The sequence below is a fragment of the Drosophila obscura genome, unplaced genomic scaffold, assembly GCF_018151105.1.
Source record: "Drosophila obscura isolate BZ-5 IFL unplaced genomic scaffold, ASM1815110v1 contig_150, whole genome shotgun sequence".
Classification (NCBI taxonomy): Eukaryota; Metazoa; Arthropoda; class Insecta; order Diptera; family Drosophilidae; genus Drosophila; species Drosophila obscura.
Genome location: NW_024542736.1, coordinates 6,025,616 through 6,045,312, shown reverse-complemented (window position 1 = coordinate 6,045,312; position 19,697 = coordinate 6,025,616). Strand labels below are relative to the sequence as shown.

At 44.2% G+C, this 19,697-nt stretch overlaps 1 protein-coding gene across 1 annotated transcript; it reads right to left on the bottom strand.

Annotated features, from left to right (window-relative positions):
* Window positions 1-1,856: 1,856 nt before the first annotated feature.
* Window positions 1,857-19,374, bottom strand: LOC111067642 (neurexin-1). Its single transcript, XM_022356890.2, has 14 exons — window positions 19,357-19,374; window positions 16,982-17,851; window positions 16,356-16,829; window positions 15,961-16,272; window positions 15,774-15,890; window positions 15,310-15,694; window positions 14,860-15,230; window positions 14,661-14,772; window positions 10,235-10,382; window positions 9,411-10,168; window positions 8,989-9,339; window positions 8,636-8,871; window positions 6,827-7,169; window positions 1,857-5,077 (listed from the first exon to the last, which is right to left on the bottom strand). Exons 1-14 carry the CDS (start codon window positions 19,372-19,374, stop codon window positions 4,044-4,046), a joined length of 5,529 nt encoding a protein of 1,842 aa, XP_022212582.2. The 3' UTR covers window positions 1,857-4,043.
* Between the last annotated feature and the right edge of the window lie 323 nt (window positions 19,375-19,697).

Below are 19,697 nucleotides of genomic sequence, written 5' to 3'. Positions count from 1 at the left end.
TGACAAAAGCTGACTGATATGAAACGAAAAATTATAATTGCTCGCTGACAAAAGCTGACTGATATGAAACGAAAAATTCTAGTTGCTCGCTGACAAAAGCTGACTGATATGAAACAAAAAATTCTAATTGCTCACTGACAAAAGCTCACTGATATGAAATAAAAAAAAATTATAACTGCTCACTGACAAAAGCTGACTGATATGAAACGAAAAATTAAAACATTTAAACATATGTACATATTTAATCTTAGGATGATGTCTTCCACAATACTATGAGAAAACCACCGATTGGGGCTTTCTTCTACGATAACTGTCCAATGATTGGCGCAGTCCTGCCGATCTACTGCGATATCAGTTTGGTGTTTACATAATTTTGTAAATTAAAGGTATAAAATTTAAATACGATATTTGGGCTAAAAAACTCGTATTTAACGGCTCTAACGGAAACATAAATCTTTAGTTTTTTTTTTTAATTATATTTTATTGTATTTATTATATGCAATGTTATAATTCTGTGTTTTGTCAGTCATTCTGTATTTGTATGCATTTCGTATTTGTTTTTCTCGTAAATTATAAAATCTAACATAAAACAAAGCAATTTCTTTAACAATCACTGCCGCTACATATACATATACACGTTACAATTTGTTAATTACATATATATGCAATATATATATATATATATTTGTGGGTGTTTTTTGGGTGTTGTTGTCTGTTTATATATGTATATATTAGATAACAATGATATTAAGCCTAAGTAGAAGTAATTTTTAGTACTGATATTCGTACCTCGGTCTCTGCAATTTGCAATCTCGCAATCACCCCTCCATATCCTTCCTCTTCCAATGATCAATGACCATTGATCTATTTCTGGTAAGTTACATGCATTAACTATTTACTGTTACCCATACAACTAACTGTACTTGCCTTGCCCTTACCATACATAAGTACATAAATATATATCATACATACACATAACATTTACGAGTTTATCTTGATTCAATTTGGGGTTTTTTGGGAGTGGATTCTCTAATATATTTGTATCTTATTTGGAAAACGTAAACGTTACATGGCGTGTATGAAATTTTGCTGTATAGTAGTTTCGCAATACATATATGTGTTTGAACTCTCATTCGGATTTCGTTATCGAGACGGTGTGTATGTGTGGGTTTGTGTTGCAAAGCAAATTTGTTATATACGTAGTATCTATAAGTACATATTGAATTTGGTTTTTCTCTGGAATCGAAATGAATAAACTTTTGTGGTTTACGAGTAGTTTAAATGCAGAGTTTTCCATGTGCAGCATTAACATTGTGAGGAGATAGAGAGAAAGTTGGTTGGGAGAGAGTGTTGCATATACATACATATATAATATATCATTAAGTGGGAATGGCTTTTCCTTATCGAAACTCTGTTGCTTCTCGTTTGGTTTCCATTATCGAATCGAAGGGACGTACGTAATACACAGTAATCATAGTTTTTATTTTTATTTTCTTTGTTTGTTTTGTTAATTATACATTTTAGCATATGCAAGTATTGTACATGTCGTATAGATGTACATATATAAATAGTATAGTTTTGTTTTGTTTGGTTTTGTGTATGTTTCTTGTATAATAGTTTTATGTGTGTGTGTGTGTGTGTGAGTGTGTTTACTTGTAGTTGTAATTGTCCTAGGTGTCGATTTTAGCTAGATTGGCTAATTTGTCTTGTGGTTTTGGTTTCTATCGCCTCGGTACTCCGTTCCGTTCTTTTTGTATACAAGTTTGAGGGTTTTAAAAAACTCGAAAATATATCAAAAATTTCTTGAAATGCAGTATATATGTATGTATGTATTTTGTTGTTGTTAAATATATATGTATATAAGTGTGTGTGTATATATTTGTTCGTGTATAAGTAATTTTTTCTTTACATTAAGATTTTTGAGAGAAATATATGAATGTCCATGTAATTTCGCTAGTGAGTGAATGATAGTGTGTGTGTGAGTGTTAGTGTGCGTGTATAAGTAAGTGTATATAGGTTGTCTTGTATATAGAGTCCAAAATGATACACTAACTGGTATACATACTTAAATATCGTGGCAATAAGTGTTTAATATAGAGCATCAAAACGATATACATATGTGATTACGAGTATAGTATATATGTATGCTATGGTATACATGATACAGTTACCAATAAACAATAAAAATAAAAACAAAAAACGAAGTTTCGCTCCTAACTGTCTTGTGTCTGTGTGTGTGTGTGTGTGTGTATGTCCGTGAGAGTAACTGTGTGGGTGTAAGCATGTCTGTGTGCTGGCTGCTGCTGCTGTTGCTGATTGTGTATACGTCACGTATGCCGCCTCGAAAAATACGCTTAAAGCTGCTTTTAATACTGTAAAATTGTTGCTTGGGTTGTTCTTTCCGGTTTCATTGTTTGTTTGTTTGTTTGCTTGTTCGTTTTTGTTCAGTAAAGTAATGTCTTTCGCTCACATCTGATAGCAGTTGTTGTAAAAAAGCTAGGTAGGTTCGCTTCAGTGTCAAAGTGTGTGTCATAGAGTGTGTCGTAAGTGTGTTAGAAATAGAAAGTGTTGTGTTCTGGTGTCTTGTCACTTGATATGTCTGAGTTCATATTGCACACAAGTCGCTGGCAATATATAGTCTCAAATACATATACACATTAAAAAGTATATATTTGTGGGTCTGGGAATGGTTGGGACTAACTCAAAGTCGCATCGAGTCGCGAATGCTGCACGCAAAACGAAAAAGTCGCCGCACGCATCAACCAAAATCGAGTGTTTCTACTGGGTATAAGTATTCGTGTATTTGTTGTGTACTGTACTGTTGTGTACGATTACTAATACGATTAATACTAATCTCCATATTTTGCATTTTCACATTTGGTGAATCGATTTTGATTTCGATTCACATTTTTGTTTTTTGTTATTATTACTAATCTCCTTGTTTGCATTTTCAACATTTTGTTAATCGAATTCGATTCACATTTACAATTTAACTAATTAAAGCCGGTTTCAATTCAACAAACAATCTGTAGCTTAAATTCTTGCATTCATCGTTATCATTATTGTAAATGTATTCCCCCCGCTCCATTCCAATCCGAACCGAAGCGAACCAAACCGATCCTGGAGGGGAGGAACACATCTACAGCACCACATTTTGTAACTTTACACGCTGCCCCTAGGCAAAGGAAAATAACCCATACAGAATCTCATTATTTAATGCATTTAATTAAAGTACTCTATACGTATGTATTGTATTTGTATTGTATGTATATAAATATATTTTTGTAATTACTTTTACATATGTATATTGAATTTCTTCTAAATTGTTTTTAGTGTTTAGTTTAGTGGCTTTTCTAGTAGATTTGTTGCAGTTGAATTGTTTGCTTGACACGTTTTGTAGCGTACTTTTTGTGGCGAAATATTTTACACAATTACTTGATTGGCTAGTGGCATAATTTATCATAACGTAGTGATATATATAATATATATATATATATAGTGTGGTATATATGCTTATACGCTGGCTGATGGTTGTGGCTCTGTGGCTGTATATCTTTTTAGCAAGTCTTGAGTTTGAAGCTATAATTTCTTAGGCATAATTTAAAGTTGACTTGTGTTTGGTATTAAGTATCTGTCCATCTGCCGTCTTAATTGTTCGTATATCTGCTTGCTAACATTATGTATTATTATTGCCAACAAAACCGACCTAACCCACCCGAATCTATCTCTTATTATCCTTCCATTCATTTGTACACTCCTGTCACACTCCACCTTCCTCCTCTGACTGAGTCTGCATTTAATTAACGTTATGAGGCTGCTAAATAAATACATATTTATATTTATATATGTGTGTGTATATATATATATATATAGGTATATGTGGTTGGTTGTATGCATCTATGGGTACACATGTGGGGTATGGTATATTTTCTTAGGGGGGACTTTCACTTTCGGCTCGCTTTGCACTAATTGCATTTTATTGCTAATTTGACGATAATTCCTAGCTCCTCTTTCCTCTTTCGTTTTTCCTGTTTTCTTTTACCTTACACATACCACTCCTTGACGTCCTTGGAGTCGCGCTTTTTGGCCTTTGGCTGGACGGGACCAGCCATCTGTGGCCTGCCATCGCTGCCGTAGCCCAGAGATCCGCTGCCGCTGGACATCATGCCGCCACCGCCTCCTCCTCCGCCCCCGCCGCCACCATTGCCGTTGCCTTGGTGTCCATTGTGCATTTGCTGCTGGCCATGGAGCTGCTGCTGGCCTACGGCTCCGCCCTGATGGTGCTGGCGCTGTTGGTGGTAGGATCCATTGGTGCTGGTGTTGCCCAGCAGCGCCGCGTTCGGGTTGTGCGATCCGTAGGCGGCTGCCTTCTCGCTCTCCGTCTTGTAGCCGCGATCCCCGTTCGACTTGAGCCACAGCACCAGGAGAATGACCAGAACGACGGCTATGAGTATGCCGGCCACAATGCCGATGATCATGGCCGTGCGCTCCTCCTCGATCGAGTTGATGCGGCCGCCCTTGGCCTTGGGCCGGTAGTTGTTCACATTCGTATTATACGTGGTGCCGCCATAGGGTCCGTACGGTGGAGGATCCTGCGGTGGCAATGGTGGCGGAAGCGGTGGCAACGGGTGATGCTCGTCCGGCAGCTGCATGCGATCGTGATCGTTCCTGCCAGCCCCACCCATGCCACCGCCGGCAATGTAGATATCGAAGGGCGTTGTCTCTCGCTCCGTGACGGTGCTCCTAATCTCCGGTGGTGCCGTGGCCTGCGTCGTGGTTGTCGTCGTTGTCGTGATGGTTGTGCTGGTGCTGCTGCTCGTGCTGCTGCTTGTGGCGCGTTGCGTCGAGGAGGTGGATCCCACGCTGCTGGTGGTGCTCGTCTGGCTCGGAGCACTGCTGCTGCTTCCCCCGCTGCCGCTGCCGCTGCTGCTACTGCTGCTGCTGCTTCCGCCACTCGATTGGGTGGTTATGTAGGTGGGCGTGCTGCCACTGCTGGAGCCGTGCTGCTGCTGCTGCTGCTCCGTGGTCACATCGCTGCGTCCCGTGGTGGTGGCTGTAACCATCTCATTGTTGGACTCTGCAAGTGGTTAGGCAGTCGTTTTGTGAGTTAAGTGTTCGATTGTGTCTGGCATTTGGTTGGGTCTGGTCTGGCGTTTTCTGGTGCCGAGTGGTGCAGAGTGTTTTGTGGGTGCATTATACGTTTGTACATATACATATGTATGTATCTGCGTGTGCCCGCCCAGAAAATATTGGAAACACCCAGTTTGCTTTTCATAGTTTATTCAACACAGATAGAGAGGATAGAGATTTAGATATTGAGAGATATGTATGCGCTGGTGTGTGGCTTTAAGGCTTAACCGTCTTTGCTTCGTCTTTGCTCAACTCTTGCCTGATATATACGAGTATGTTTGTAAGTACTGCCGATATGTACAAATTGGAATTCGAATAACTAGAGAACTATGCAATCAAGACGAGAGTCAAACAAATACATACAAACATATATACGAGTATGCAGATGGTGGGGTAGTGGGGTAGAACAGGAAGAGATCGATTAACACAAAAACACACTTCTCCGTTACGTTACACAGTTTATCGCTACTATATACAAGACATATAGTACATACAGATTTGATTTGCTAACACCTTTGTCCTAACCATTAACCTTTAACGTGTCACGTTTAACCCTTAACTTTACCGATGAATACGAACTCTCGAGCTCTCGAACACGAACCCCTCGCAATGCTTTGGCGTGCATACGCTTTGTTGTGATCGGTGTGGTTGGTTGTACTGGTTGGTTGTTGTTGTTGTTGTTGTTCTGGTTGTTTGTTGTTGTAGTTGCATTTTGTTGTTGTTGTTGTTGTTTGTTGGTGGTTTAGCTCTCGTAATGCTAGAGTTAGTTATACATTTTAGACAATGGTCTAGTTGGAAGCTTATAGCCTAAGTGCATTCTGTATTGGTTGTAATTTCTTGGTTGGTTGCATTTGGTTTTATGGAAATTTACAGAGTATCCAAGGCGCAATCACAGTCAGAAATATGAAGACGATTTCACATTCTGAAAGAGACACATAAGGCGTACTCATTGTCAGTTCAAATTAGAAGGCAACAATCATCAACAACTGAATTGATGATGATGAAGAGGCGGCGATTGTTGAAAATATATTTTTTGATTTTATCTGATCTGAAGATGACACGAGGGAGCGAGAGCGAGCGATCTGAATCTGAATCTGAATTGGAGTTGGATTGGTTCATTGATTGCTGATTGTTGGTTGTTGGTTGTTGATTGTTGGTTGTTGAGGTTGTTGGTTGGGTTGATGCATTGCGAGAGGTGCGAGGCGATATAGTTACATTTGTCTCAGAGCTGTTTTGGGGCTGTTCTATGTGATTGGGTTGGGTGGTGTAAGCAGTTCAAGCAGTGGCATTGCATAGTTCAAGGCGCGCACACACCTAACCTAACTTCTGCCATAGACTCTGGGGTCGACTGTACTTATTGAACGGCAATATTGAACGATAGCGACAACGATAAACATTAAAAGCAAAGCAGCGGTATCTAGCTAATCGATTATACGAGTATAGGTCAACTGGTTAACACAACAGAACCCACAGCGTCATGTCATGGTTATAACGTTCTCTATATACATACATGGATCTCTATAAGTAGTATTTTACATAGGTATATCTGCATATATCAAGAGTTTTGCTAGCTAATTTCTGGGATGATGTGTGTGTGTCTGTGTGTTGCTGTGTGTGTGTATCTGTGAACGATCCAAATGCCAATGACATAATGACACCACCACCAACACGGGTCAATGGCCCCCCGATTACTCACCTGCGCCTCTGGCCGTGCTGGTCGACGTGAATTGTTCCGTGGTCTCCCCGTAATCCCCAGAGCCGTGCACGCAGTCCTCGTCATCGCAGGCCCGTTCCGTGCCGTTGTTGTTGCTGCCGCCACTGCCACTCCCATTGCCATTATTGCCGCTGCTCGGATTGCCGCCCTGCTGTGAGGTGGTTGTCTGCTTGGTGGGTGGCACATACACGGGCGTGATGAGGTCATCGCCGCTGCCCGACTCAAAGGGTGGCGTGCACTCGTCCTCGTCGTCGCCGCGACACCCGGACCCGGCACCCGAGAATATTAGATCGTCAATGGTGCCCGGATAGCCGCTGGCCGGCGTCTGTCGAGTAGAGTTCAAAGTCTAATTTTACTTCAGTGATCTGGTGGCCAGGCTGCCAAGCGGTTATTGTATGAGGATTTGTTAATTCGATTAGTTAGTTAGTTAGGTGCTGAAATACGTGTATTACGTATGTATGTATGTATATGTAAGTGTTTTTGGTTAGGTATATATTATGTGCGTGTGTGTGTGAGTGTATGAAGCCACCAAAGTTCGAATGCATTGTAAAACCCTTTGCAATTTTGGGTAGTGATACCAGATCCTCACAAAATCAATTGTAAATGAGAATCAGAAGAGTATTTCCATGCATATTTGGAGCTATGCGAAATCTTTGTAGAGAATGGGAGAGTAAAACTCAGAAATAATATGGAACATACCATAAAGATGTGGATTGTAAACTTTTTCGATCTTGCTCGAATATTTAGTTCAGACTGGATTCTTTTAAATGCGGAAATATAATGACTACAAGTAATCTGGTATGAACCGCTTTCCCTGAACGAGTTTATAGCGTATTATATCTGCACTCCGATTGATCCACTGGTAAACCCTCAGTGACTTCATTGGTTTTTTTGCGAGTATACAAGTACGAGTATACGAGTACGAGTATATATGTTTATGTATGTGTTTGATGTGTAATTGCTTTGTGTAGAGTCATGCAGCATTAGTGCGGACGAGTTCTAGTGCATAGTAAATCATATATACAAATTTGTATATACATTTATACATATGTTTGTATATCAGTACAGTATATATGTGTGTGTATGTATGTATATATTCACAATTATTCGGTTAATGCTGTGCAGCGATTGAAACAAATCGAAGGAAACTAAAATCATAGCTGGTTAGTGGAAAAATCGTATAAATATTTCATTTGATTTATGATTTTAGTAGTAGGTGCGTGAAAAGCGTTACAGAAATCAAGGCGACCCCGAGGCAAATCTAAATCAAAAATCATAAATTCAATTCAAATGCAGCATTTACACTAGGATTATAGTACATTGAGTAAGCTAATACTTTTTGTTGTTGTTGTTGTTAATGGTTTTAGTCGGAACGCTTAGCGTCGAACCCGAATTTCCCGGATTTGATTTGTGATGACAATGTGATGGCTTTTGCTTTGACTCTTTGGCTACTTCAATATACAGATGATGAACGATTTAAGGTAGAGTAGAGAGTGCTTAGGAAGGAAGTGCTGCATGGTTGAGCATAATATAATTGTGGTGCAATCAAATCATTTCATTTCAAATCGGTTTGGGGAAATGGGGTTCCACAACACATTAAGCGGATTATTACAATACAATTTTTTGGTTAGATTAAACTTGTAGGTTTTTTTTCTGGGGGGTTTTTTTTTAAGAAAGACTTTTTTTTTTGGTTTTGAATAAACTTTTGGGTTTTTTGTTACGATGAGAAAAATACTTGAAAAGTTGAAAGTTGAGAGGAATTCAAATAAAATTTCAAATAAATTCCCTAACCTGCTGCATTCTCTGCAGATCATTTCTATCTAATACTCCAGTTACCAATTGAACGTCTCCTCGAATGGTGATATGTGGATCGCGCTCAACGGCCAAATCCAAGATGCGCAACTTGTTCACCGAGAGTCCGGCAATGACGCCAGCGAACGGCCGCTCGATGCGATTGCGGCCGTTGCGACTGAACTTGCCGCCGACTTGGACATTGGACATGGTATTGAAAACGGTCGAATGGTGGCCTGCAAATCAAAACAGAATCACAAGAAAAAGAATTTGTATTATTACAGACATATGGGACTCCGTCTTAGAGGTATTCGTGAGCAAGAGAGTTAGAAAGAGCAGAGTCATCCACTTACTCTGCGGAGTCAGTGCCTGCACATTGTAGTCATCGAGCTGGAGAGTGGCGTTGCCTCCCTTGCGCTGGAACCGCACCACGTGATAGGAGTTGTCGTTGACCTTGGTGCCAATCTCGCCCAGCGGCAGATCCACGCTGCCAATGTTGTACACCATGAAGATGTTGCCCTCGACTATCTCCAGCTCCATGTAGTCCTGTGTGGTGGCACTCTCGATGCGCAGCAGCACTGCATCCGGCTTGGTGGTTATAAATCCCATCGCCACGTTGTCCTCCTCGGTGTCTGCCTGGGCGTTCTCGGGATAGGTATACTGTACCATTCCCTTGTTGTTGCCAAACTCATATGCAATGGATTCTGTGGGTAAAAATACATCTTATACATGTCCCATTGATTCCGTGGAATGTGTGTGTGTGTGTATGCATTACCATCGTAGCAAGTGGGTCCTGTGTAGGAGGTCATGTCGCACTCGCAGGCATAGGCATTCCACTGCTGCACGCACACGCCCCGATTGGCGCAGGCGTTCTGGCTGCACTTGGTGGGTCCCTCGCAGCCGCTGACCACCAAAGAGCTCGGCACCACCGCATCGCTGGTGAGCGAGGGCGAGGCATCGCCCAGATCCAGCGAGGACAGGCAGCCCTCGAAGCCGGAACGCGATGAAATGGAGGCGGGCAGCTTCGAGTACATGTCCTTGAAGACGCCACCAATGTAGAGGATGCCGGCCAGCTCCAGATGCATATTATTGCCGGTCAGGGTGATGATCTCAAAGGAGTCATCCACGGTCAGCGTGTGGGTCTTGGGTCCAGGCCGTCGAATGCTGACCTGATGCCAGCGGTTGTCGTTCATGTGGATGCGCGACTTGTCCCTCATGGTCACCGGGCCATCGCCCAGATCGAAAGTGTAGTGGATGTGGCCATTCACCAGCTCCACGGCCACGAAGTCGCTGCGGCGGCCCCCGTTGAAGACGAGCAGTCCGTTCGGCTCCACCGTCTTGAAGCGGAAGTCAATGGAGATGCTGTTGTAGGCCTTGAGCATGGCCAGTCCCACGTAGGAGTGCTTGGAGCGGAAGGTGGCCGCGTGGTAGGGCTGTCCGGCTGGCGAGTTCACAAAGCGGGCTGTCAGCTTGAAGGTGGCGCTCGGCAGAGCCGACAACTCCGGTCCCAGGCTCTTCACAATGTCCAAATAACTATTGGATAATATGAGAATAGTGTGTGAATCTTCGCTGAAGGAGATGGAGGAGGAGGAGTCTCACCGCTGTCCGTTAAACACAAAGCCCTGCATTTGACCCACGAAATTCGGCATGGTCGAGGTCATTTGGATCTCCTCCTCGGCATGGAAGAGACCGCCCAGATGAATGGAACGTATCTCCATGGTGCTGTGTCGTCCCAGGATCGTTTCGGCTGCACAAAGAATATTTCCAAAAACAAGAAATGGATAAAACTCGGGGGCCTCGCCAGGGGTTGGTCAAGCCAGGCTTGGCTTTGCGCTAAAGTATTAAATTGTTCACTAGGCAGAGTACCATTAAGATATGGATATTGTATATATGGGTATTGGGTAGTAGGTAGTAGGGTATTAGGGTACTGGTAGATATGGATTATAGTTGGTGACAAGAAGCACATACGCATATATAGTCAAAGAGTATATAGTAGAGTATATAAGTAGTATATAGAGTAGATATAGGTATGCGATTTTTAGTAGACATTTATCTAAGTTTTTTTTTTTCAAAAGATTGTTTTTTTTGTTCAAGCATTTTGTAGTCTTCACTCGACAGTGGCTGAATGTATTTGGAATTTGAATTGAGTATTAGTTGATTGATTGATTGGTTTTTTTGGTAGTTGTTATTTTCGATTTTGTTGCAGCTTGGTACATACTAAATAAAGGGTGCAGATTACAATACATATGTACTGGTACGGATAGTAGTTAGTTATAAGTTAGTTATATTGATTAAGACAAAACCAAAGGTAATTCTCGACGCTTCAGCGCAAAACCAAAGGAAAGTAGTACGAGTAGTAGTAGTAGTAGTGGTAGTATTAGTTAAATTAAATTAAAGAGTTCGCTAAAGTTGGTTAGTTATGCAAGTTTTGGTGCGCTTTTTGGATTCATTTTGGTTGGTTTCATTGGCATGGTACGAGTATAAGAGAGATACGAGTATCTTTTTTATTTTTTTTTTCCCTTTTTTTTTTGGAGTGTGTGAGATACATTTTCAATACGAGTACAGTGGCGGTGACATTTCATTTTTTTAAATTTTTGTTTTCATTTTTTTTTTTTTTACTATCATCTGTGCATTGCTCAAAAAGGAAACAAATAAAATAAACGCAAGAAAGGTTTTGCTCTAACGCTAAAGACAATCATTATCGAAATGAATATGGGTGGGGGGATCGAAATAATGATACCAAAAAAGTAAAAGAAAAAGAGTAATTTTTGCGATTGGTTTGAACGACATTGAAACTAAACATCGATTGGTTGGTTGGTTGGTTTCGTTTGGTTTGGTTGTCAATGTATTTTGTATGTACGAGTAATTGGGTTTTATTCCTGTAAATGTGTGTGTTAATCTGTGACCTAAAGAGTGTTCCGAGTATGTGTATGTGTGTGTGTGTGTGCGGCGACTACGTCTAAGTTAATAACGGTGCATTAGCCTTAACGAGCGACCACATTGCGCATACGACGCGCTGGCCCGCTGAATGATTGACATCTTTACATGCAAATGACTGCAGCGACAGAGACAGAGCAGAGACATGGCAATAGCAAGAGAGAAAGAGACAGCTACAGAGCTACAGAGCGAAAGAGAGAGACAGAGAGTTGGGTGGTTGGGTGGGTCAGAGTGAAATAAGAGTGAAGTGGTTGTGAAAGTAGCAGTAGAATTAGGACGCTTGGTACACTCGAATTTGCTGGGGTGATTTGCTGTAGTGATACGAGGCGATGGCGATGGCGGTACGATACGATACGATATACGATATGCAATATACGGTACACGGTATACATAGGTCGTGAGCTGGTCATGCGCTTAACTATTGTTCCTTTACAGTTATTAGTTTTGGCCTGTTATTATTGCTTTTGCGGCTTATCGTTCAGAGGTGAGGTGCGGTGCTCACATGCAAACGCTTCATTTGTGTGTGTGTGTGTGGGTGTGTGTGCCTGTGCTCTAGAGTTCAGTGTGTGTGTTTTTGTGTGCCTGTGCTCTGTGGTGTGCTAGAGGGTGAGAGTGTGAGTGTCGGCAGTGTGTTGGCCGGGAGCGGACTGTGGCAAACAGGACCCTTCAGCATTTGATGCCACTGATTGCCATCGCCCCCCCCACAATAGCCGAATACCGATACGGTATCGATACTCATTCGGAACACACTGGCCCAACGGAAAAACTAATTTGTTACGTGGCACACGATTGCTCGTATTTTTTTTTTTTTTTGGCTTGCAATTGTATTGTTGGACTGATGTTGCGGATAGTTGAGTTGAGTTTACTTAACACAAAGCTAATTACATATTAAGTGGTGCAAATTACGGCCCTGGGCGCTTCTAAACATTGCTTTGCCCTTTCTCGTCTCAATAAGTCCGCCGCCGCCGCCCGATTCCCACTCAATAAAAGTACCGTATAGAATATCGGTCTGTGGGTGTCTCTGCGGTTTTTCAATCGCTTTTCTCCGGGGCATGGTGGCGTGACTTTCATCGAGCGATTCGGGCAAAAAAATGTTTCCCCGCGTTCTTGCGTGTCGATTTTTTTTCTCTCGCCTAAAGTATGAAACGGAAAAAAACAATATTGTACATTGGAATCATTTACGTTGGCTTGGCTTTCTCCCGTCATGTGGCATGGTTCGCTCATGGTTTCGTTTCATTTCATTTTCTTTTCTCTGTGGCAGTGGACTGTATTTTTATTTTTCTGTATTAGTCTCTCTTCATTTTTCAAGAAGGTCGTTTAGATCACGTTTGTGATTAGAAAATTGCATTTGCATTTGCCTTTGCATTTGACATTGTATATTTGTTGTTGGAGTTGGTTTGGTTTCGTTTCGTTTCGCTGAGGTCTAATTACCATAAATGACCGTCTGAAACAAACACTTTTGAACATACCGCACGTGTGTGGTTTATGGTACAGCAATTATTTAAATGCATTTTCATTGTTTAGATTACGATAAAATGCTTGTAAAACTCTTGTCCATACATATATAAATGTATATATATATATATTTACATGAAATTATAATACAAAGTAATTTCAGGAAATTGTTGTAAAAATCAATTATTTAGTTTCAAATTTGAAAGAAACAAAAAAAAAAGGGAAAATAATCATTAGTAAAAGTAAAAATAACCCAATTACCCAATATAAATAAAATTACGTGGGACAAAATCATTTACAAGACAATCAATATAATCGTATTTAAAACTTTAAAACACTGAAGGCTTTTTATTTAAGAGAGGCGCTGAAATGCGACTCCTCTCTGTTCAACGGTTTTTTGGTCTTATTTATTCATCATTGGGAGTAATACTCATAGCTATCGAATTCAAATTCGAATTTGTATTTGAATTTTTTGACTGTGTGGGGAATTTGAATTGTAATTGTAATTGGAATTGGCAATCTTAATTTGGAAATCAAACAAAGTAATTAAGTAATTAAGTATCGCAAATGAAAACACAACATCGAGATGTTTGAAAGAGGTTTGAGAGTAACTTACAAAGAGCAAAAAATATGTAAAATGTAAAAATTACGAATGAGTTAGTAGAATATTTTTCTTTTGGGGCAGGATCATCTTCCTCTTATGTTCGGTTAGTAATTCATAATCTGGTGAATTGAATGGTAGAGTAGTCGGTATGTATGAGGGAAGGACATGAATCAAACAAACTTTCAGAGAGGCGTACAATGTGTGGAATGGTGTATGGTGGTGGTGGTGGTAAATGTGGAACCTGGCTTGGCTTGGTGTCGTACGAGTATGATGTTTCAAAACTATGTATATTGCAGATGCTTAACGATGTTCACAGAGCGATACAGAGCGAGATAGATACAGATATAGATAGATTCAGATAGATAGATAGAGAGAGAGAGAGAGAGCTGTCTAATTCAAATCGGTATTCGAGAAATTCGAGAAAGTGTGTCATGAGAAATGAGTATCGAAGTAGAATGTTTTGATAGAGAAATAAACTTTGCTAAATACGTTTTTTTTCCTTTTTGTTTAATTTAATTTCTTTTGTCGATTTTAAACTGCATTTTTCTTTTGCTGTGTGTTCGGTGTATATGTATATGTGTTTTGTCTGTGTACGTGTGTGTGTAGTAGTAGTAGTTAACTGAAAAGCTCTCAAATGAAAAGTTTTAAGTCGAACATAAAAGTGGATAACGCGCCGCTGACTGCACTTTCGTCGTTTTTTCATTGATTTTTTTTGTCTGCTTTTCTGCTTTTCTGCTTTTGTTTTTCTTGATTTTCTTTTAAGTTTTATCATTTCGACTGTCCTGAAGCACCTTCACACACCTTCCTGGATTCTGGCTGGGGGTGTTGAGTTGAGTGGGAAACTTTGAACTTGAACCTCGATGTTTGTGGTGCGTGGAGCACTCTGAGAACTGGAAACTACTCGGATGGATATGCTTTGCTGAGGCGGAGACAGTCAGGACAGGAGAGTTGGTTTGGTTGGTAAAAAAAACGACACGGCACGACACGTAGTAGGGCAATAGATGTGCTGTTGATACATACATAACATACCCCTGACGGGGGGAGCCCCGTCGACTTGTAGCCGCAGATTCGATGCCCGGCGCGAGAACCGGATGGTGTGCCAATTATTGTCATTGAGCACAGACTGGCCAGCCAGGAGATTCTGCAAGTTATCCATCACAGAGTCAGTGTCAGTGTCGGAGTTGGGCCTCCTCTTGCCCCTTTCACTGGGGGTGGAGTCAGGACTCACCTTCTCCCTATCACTGAGCCGCACGCTGGCACGAATTCTACCCGCCACAAGAGCGATCTCCAGGCGGTCCGGCGAGTTGGACTCCGCGCTGGTTAGCAGCAGCAGACCCGCCGGACGAGACGTCTTAAAGCGTATGACTAGCTCCTCGGTCTGCGTCTTGGTTCCCTGTCCATTGCCCAGCCAGACGGTCATGTGCTGGCTGCCGTTGAAGGCCACGGTGGCCAGCTCCCGGCCGCATGTGGGTCCCCCGTAGAGTGTCGACGAGCAGTCGCAGATGGGGCGGTTCCAGCCCTCAAGACAGGTGCCACCGTTCAGACAGGGATTGGCCGTGCACACATTCCCCTGCACATGGCACGACGGCTTGACGGAGGCTGATCCAAGTGGTGGGACAGTGTTATCAGTGACACTCCATCTGGTGGCAGGCCAAGTCGTGACTACGCGACTACTTACCCGAATCCTGAACGCGTGCAAAGGCGGCTATATCGATTGCCTTGCCACTCAGCACCAGGTCACGCAAGCAGCCCACGAATCCTTGGCGCAGGGTGGCCGTCCAGATGGCCGCCGGCCAGGCCACACTATTGTACGCCGGCCCCACACCACCCAGATACATGTGCCCGTCCAGCTCGAGAATGGTTCCGTCCCCGGGCGTGCGGAAATCGTTCCAGACCCCGTCCACGCTCACCTTGGCATCGCGTCCGTTCCGGCGTAGAATCAGGTCGTGCCAGTCCCCATCGTCCACGCGGCGACGCGAGGCTCTGATCTTGGAGGCGCCCGAGCCGAGGTCCAGGTGGATGTAGATGTGTCCGTTGAGCAGCTCAATGGCAATCAGCACGGGCTAGTGGGCAGGGCAGGTAGAGGGGTCAACTCAAATGCAACTCAAAACTCAAAATGGAATGCCCCAGAAATTAACTTACGTTCTTGGCGCGCGGCTGCTTGGAGCCGGTGGCCAGGACAATGATGCCATTGGGCTCCTTGGTGCGGAACTTGAAGCTGATGGAGCTCTGCTTGCCAGTCTCCCAAGGCGGCAGCACCTGAAGCATGCATCAGGATGTGGCCCAAGGATAAAAGGGGAACTCCTGGGAAAGATGATTTTGCACTTACCAAATGCGATTCACGGGTCGTAAAGGTCACAGGATCCTGGGGATCGCCACTGGGACACTGATACTCCAGATTGCCAGCCACCTGGATCAGCTTGGAGCCGCTCTTGGCCAGATCAATCAGGTTGAGATTGAGCGTGTCCGCCGAGAACTCCACCTTGCGCAGGCAGCCCACAAAGTTGTTGTGCACACGGGCGCCCAGCAGGGCTCTCGGATTGACGGCTCCCCCCACATAGACGCGCGAGGAGGACAGCATCGTAAACTTGCCAGCGATGTGGGAGTGATCCGTGTAGACATCGTCCACGACAGTAACCAGCTGCATGACAAAGGGGATTCCCATTATGGATAGAGAGGCACTGGCACAGAGACACTCCCTGCACACACTGCTCGAATACGCACCCGACAGAAGCTGGTTATGGACGAGATCTCCTGTATGCGACGATGAACGGTAACCTTGTGCCACTGGTGGTCATCGAAGCGCACCTTCGACGGCTTAATGTGCATCTCCTGCTTGCCATTGGCCAGGCCCATGGTCAGGGAGACGCCGCCATCGCGCAGTGCCAAATTCAGATAGTCGGTGCCGTGTCCCGTGTAGAAGAGCAGGCCGTTCGGCTGGCGTGTGCGAAAGTAAAAGGATATGGCATCCTGGGCACTCACAATGGGCTCGGCGCCCGTCTGGCCCAAGTCGTACGAGAGGAACTGTGTACCGCGGAACGTTGCTTCCGATGGCGCCTTCTCCTTCTCACAATACTGGCCATCGTACTCGAGGTTTCGGCACTCGCAAATTGGACCGGAATCAGTGGATATGCAGATGCCGCCATGCTGGCAGGGATCGTTCCGTTCGCAGGCATCCGTTGTGTTGCCGCGAACACCCTAATCGCACATGGAGTAGAAGGACAACTTAAATATAGGCACTAGAAATTCCTTACTCTTGGCATAATATAGAATTAATGACTACAAAGTTGTATTAATTTCCCCTACAAGAAATGGTTCATCGCACACCCAATAGATTTTGATAGACTCACCCTGAGAGGCCTCTCCCGTGCAGGCAGCTCGCCATGATCACAGGGCACATCGCCGCACTTGATGTCACGCGGCTGCTTGATCTCTTGGCGCCTGGTGGAGCCTCCAGGCTGATCGGCATAGACCAGGTTGCGGATGGCGCCGCGGAAACGCGGCTCGAATATTACGCTGGGCAGTGCCAGCAGCGCCAGCTTGCTGCTGTACCAGTTGGGCATGCCACCCACATAGACGTCGGAGTTGCTGGCAAACTTTCCGAACTGGAACTCCTTGCCCTTGGTGGAGCGCTGCTGCGACACGCCGTCGACAATCAGCGAGGTCTGGTCATCGTTGCGCAGCACCTGGACCTTGTGCCAGTGCCCGTCGTGGAGCTCGCGGCCCACGGTGATGATCTGGGCACCGCCGCCAAGGTTGTAGCGCAGGCGGAGCGCTCCCTCGACAAGTTTCAGCTCGAAGAAGTCATAGGTGCCGCCATCATCGGTGTAGAGGACCAGGCCATTGGGCTGCTCCGTCTTGAACTCCAACTCGAGGGTGCCGTTCAGGCCGGTGTACCACTTCCTGAAGGTGTAGAACGAGCTCTGCGAGCCGTCCAGCTGGAAGCCAGCGCTGATGGTCACAAAGCTGGCCGCTAGGCTCACCAGCAAGGCGGTGACAATCAGCACGCGGTAGGAGCGTCGGTACTCCACGACCAGCGGGGCACAATGAGTCGGCAGGCTGCGCTCTGGTAGGAGGTCTCTTCGGCGGCGACGTGCCTTGTTAAACAGCAAGTCAGCACTGGGGGAGGAGGAGCTGTTTGCGGCTGGCGCCTCCAGCCGCGGACTGTGCAGCAGCTCAGCAGTTTGATGCTGATCCTTTGTCCATGTCCATGTGCCTGGCTGTCATTGGAGCGCGTGCATATTGCAGATGGGACTGGGGCTGGGGCTGGGACTGGGACTGGGGCTGATATGTTGCACTTGGCGCCTTCATTCACACGCACACGCACACTGGTGCACACGTTCGAGTTGATATACGCACGTTGCGCGCGTAAAACGTAAAATGTCGCCTTGTGCGTATTCGTATTCCAGTCCTTGAGCGGGAGCTTTTGCGCGCGTCCTTGTATTGGTGTCGTGTCCACAATATATTACTACACTCTGGAATTTTATCCGCGCTTCTTCCAACTTTCATTGAGAGAGGAGAGAGTGAAAGCTTGGCCGTGGAGCGAGATTGGCTGCGGCTGTTATTGCTCTGTTTCTGTCACTGTTACTACTCTGGCCACTGTTCTGCCACTGTTAGCACGGGAATTATTTGTTAATTTCGACTGATTTTGTGATGCTTATTGCGGAACTCTTTGAGTTTTTGGCATTTTGTACACTTGATTTGCATAATGTTTGGCAAATTGATTCCTAACGCGCACATTTCGCCGCCGTTGGCCGTTTTTGTATCGTGTCACAGAACCGTTAGCAGCAGCAGCCCGATGCCTGACCGCGAATGGGGCTGATGGGGGTGGTTGTGGCTGCGGCTGTGGGGTTGATGGTGGTGCTGGTGGTGGGGCCGAAAGCTCGCCGGATACCCCTGCCCTCCGATGCTGCTGGGGCGCCCACGAGCGTGTCAACGTACATGTACATACTAAAAATCGGAAAAAATTTTCACTGCATGTCGAGAGTATTGTTGGCGAAAATTTTTCCGTGTGCCACCACAACGAGCCTCTTTTTCACTGACGACCAGCTCTCAATAAAACACAGGCACACAGCAATTAATAATTTATAAGTATTGATTGGGACTATTGATTTGATTTGCGGGGGCTACGGATTTTCGAGTCACTCTGATTTTATCTTACACAATTTTGCCGTGGTGTTTCAGTCGTTTAACGCACTTTTGCCACCAGTTTATTCCTTTTTAGATTTACGTAACTCCCTTTTGTATTCTCGATGTGATGGATACGCGTTTCCGTTTGAATTTTCTGCAGATTTTTTTGGTTCAACTGTGGGGTACAAAAATTTTGTGTGTCGAAATTTGTTCCGCAGCGCCTTCCGCTGCTCTTGGTTTTGATATCGATCCGCACTGCATCCACGACAAGACTGAACTGCAATTTCAAACTTAATTTCTTCGCACTGTTTCCAATGGATAACGAAAGCTCCGCCAGCTTATTCACAAAAAGCCTTGGGTTCGGTCTCGGCGACTCACTTTTGGCGGTTCAGTGCACCTCAAAATGTGAAGTTATGTCAACTTTTTGTTTTATTTTAACACAAAATTGTTGAAGTTTCCCATTTCCGGTGGGGTTTTATGTTTATTTCGCTATGTAGTGGCTATACGCTGGTGGGCCCCAAAAAGTGTGCTAAGAAAAGGACCTCATGGCTGGAGTGTAGCGCATGGGAATGCCAAAAATTAAAAGCTCGCTTACTTCGCACGAGGCATGCATATGCGTACTACTAACACACAAACATCCACAGGCACAGTCACACGCACACAGTCACACAGATACACACATACGGCCCACTCACACATGCGTAATACGCAGGTTCATAACCTGCACCACTCAAAGCGTATTAGAAGGGACACGACACGGACACATACATAGATACACAGAGCCCTCTCTGCCTGTGTTGGTTCATATGCATGTATGTATGTATGTATGTATGTATGTATGTATGTATATATGTATGTAGATACATATGTAATGTGCATGTTTAACCCCCACACACAAGACACCCACACACGAAGACGACCCGTGTAAATGCCTTG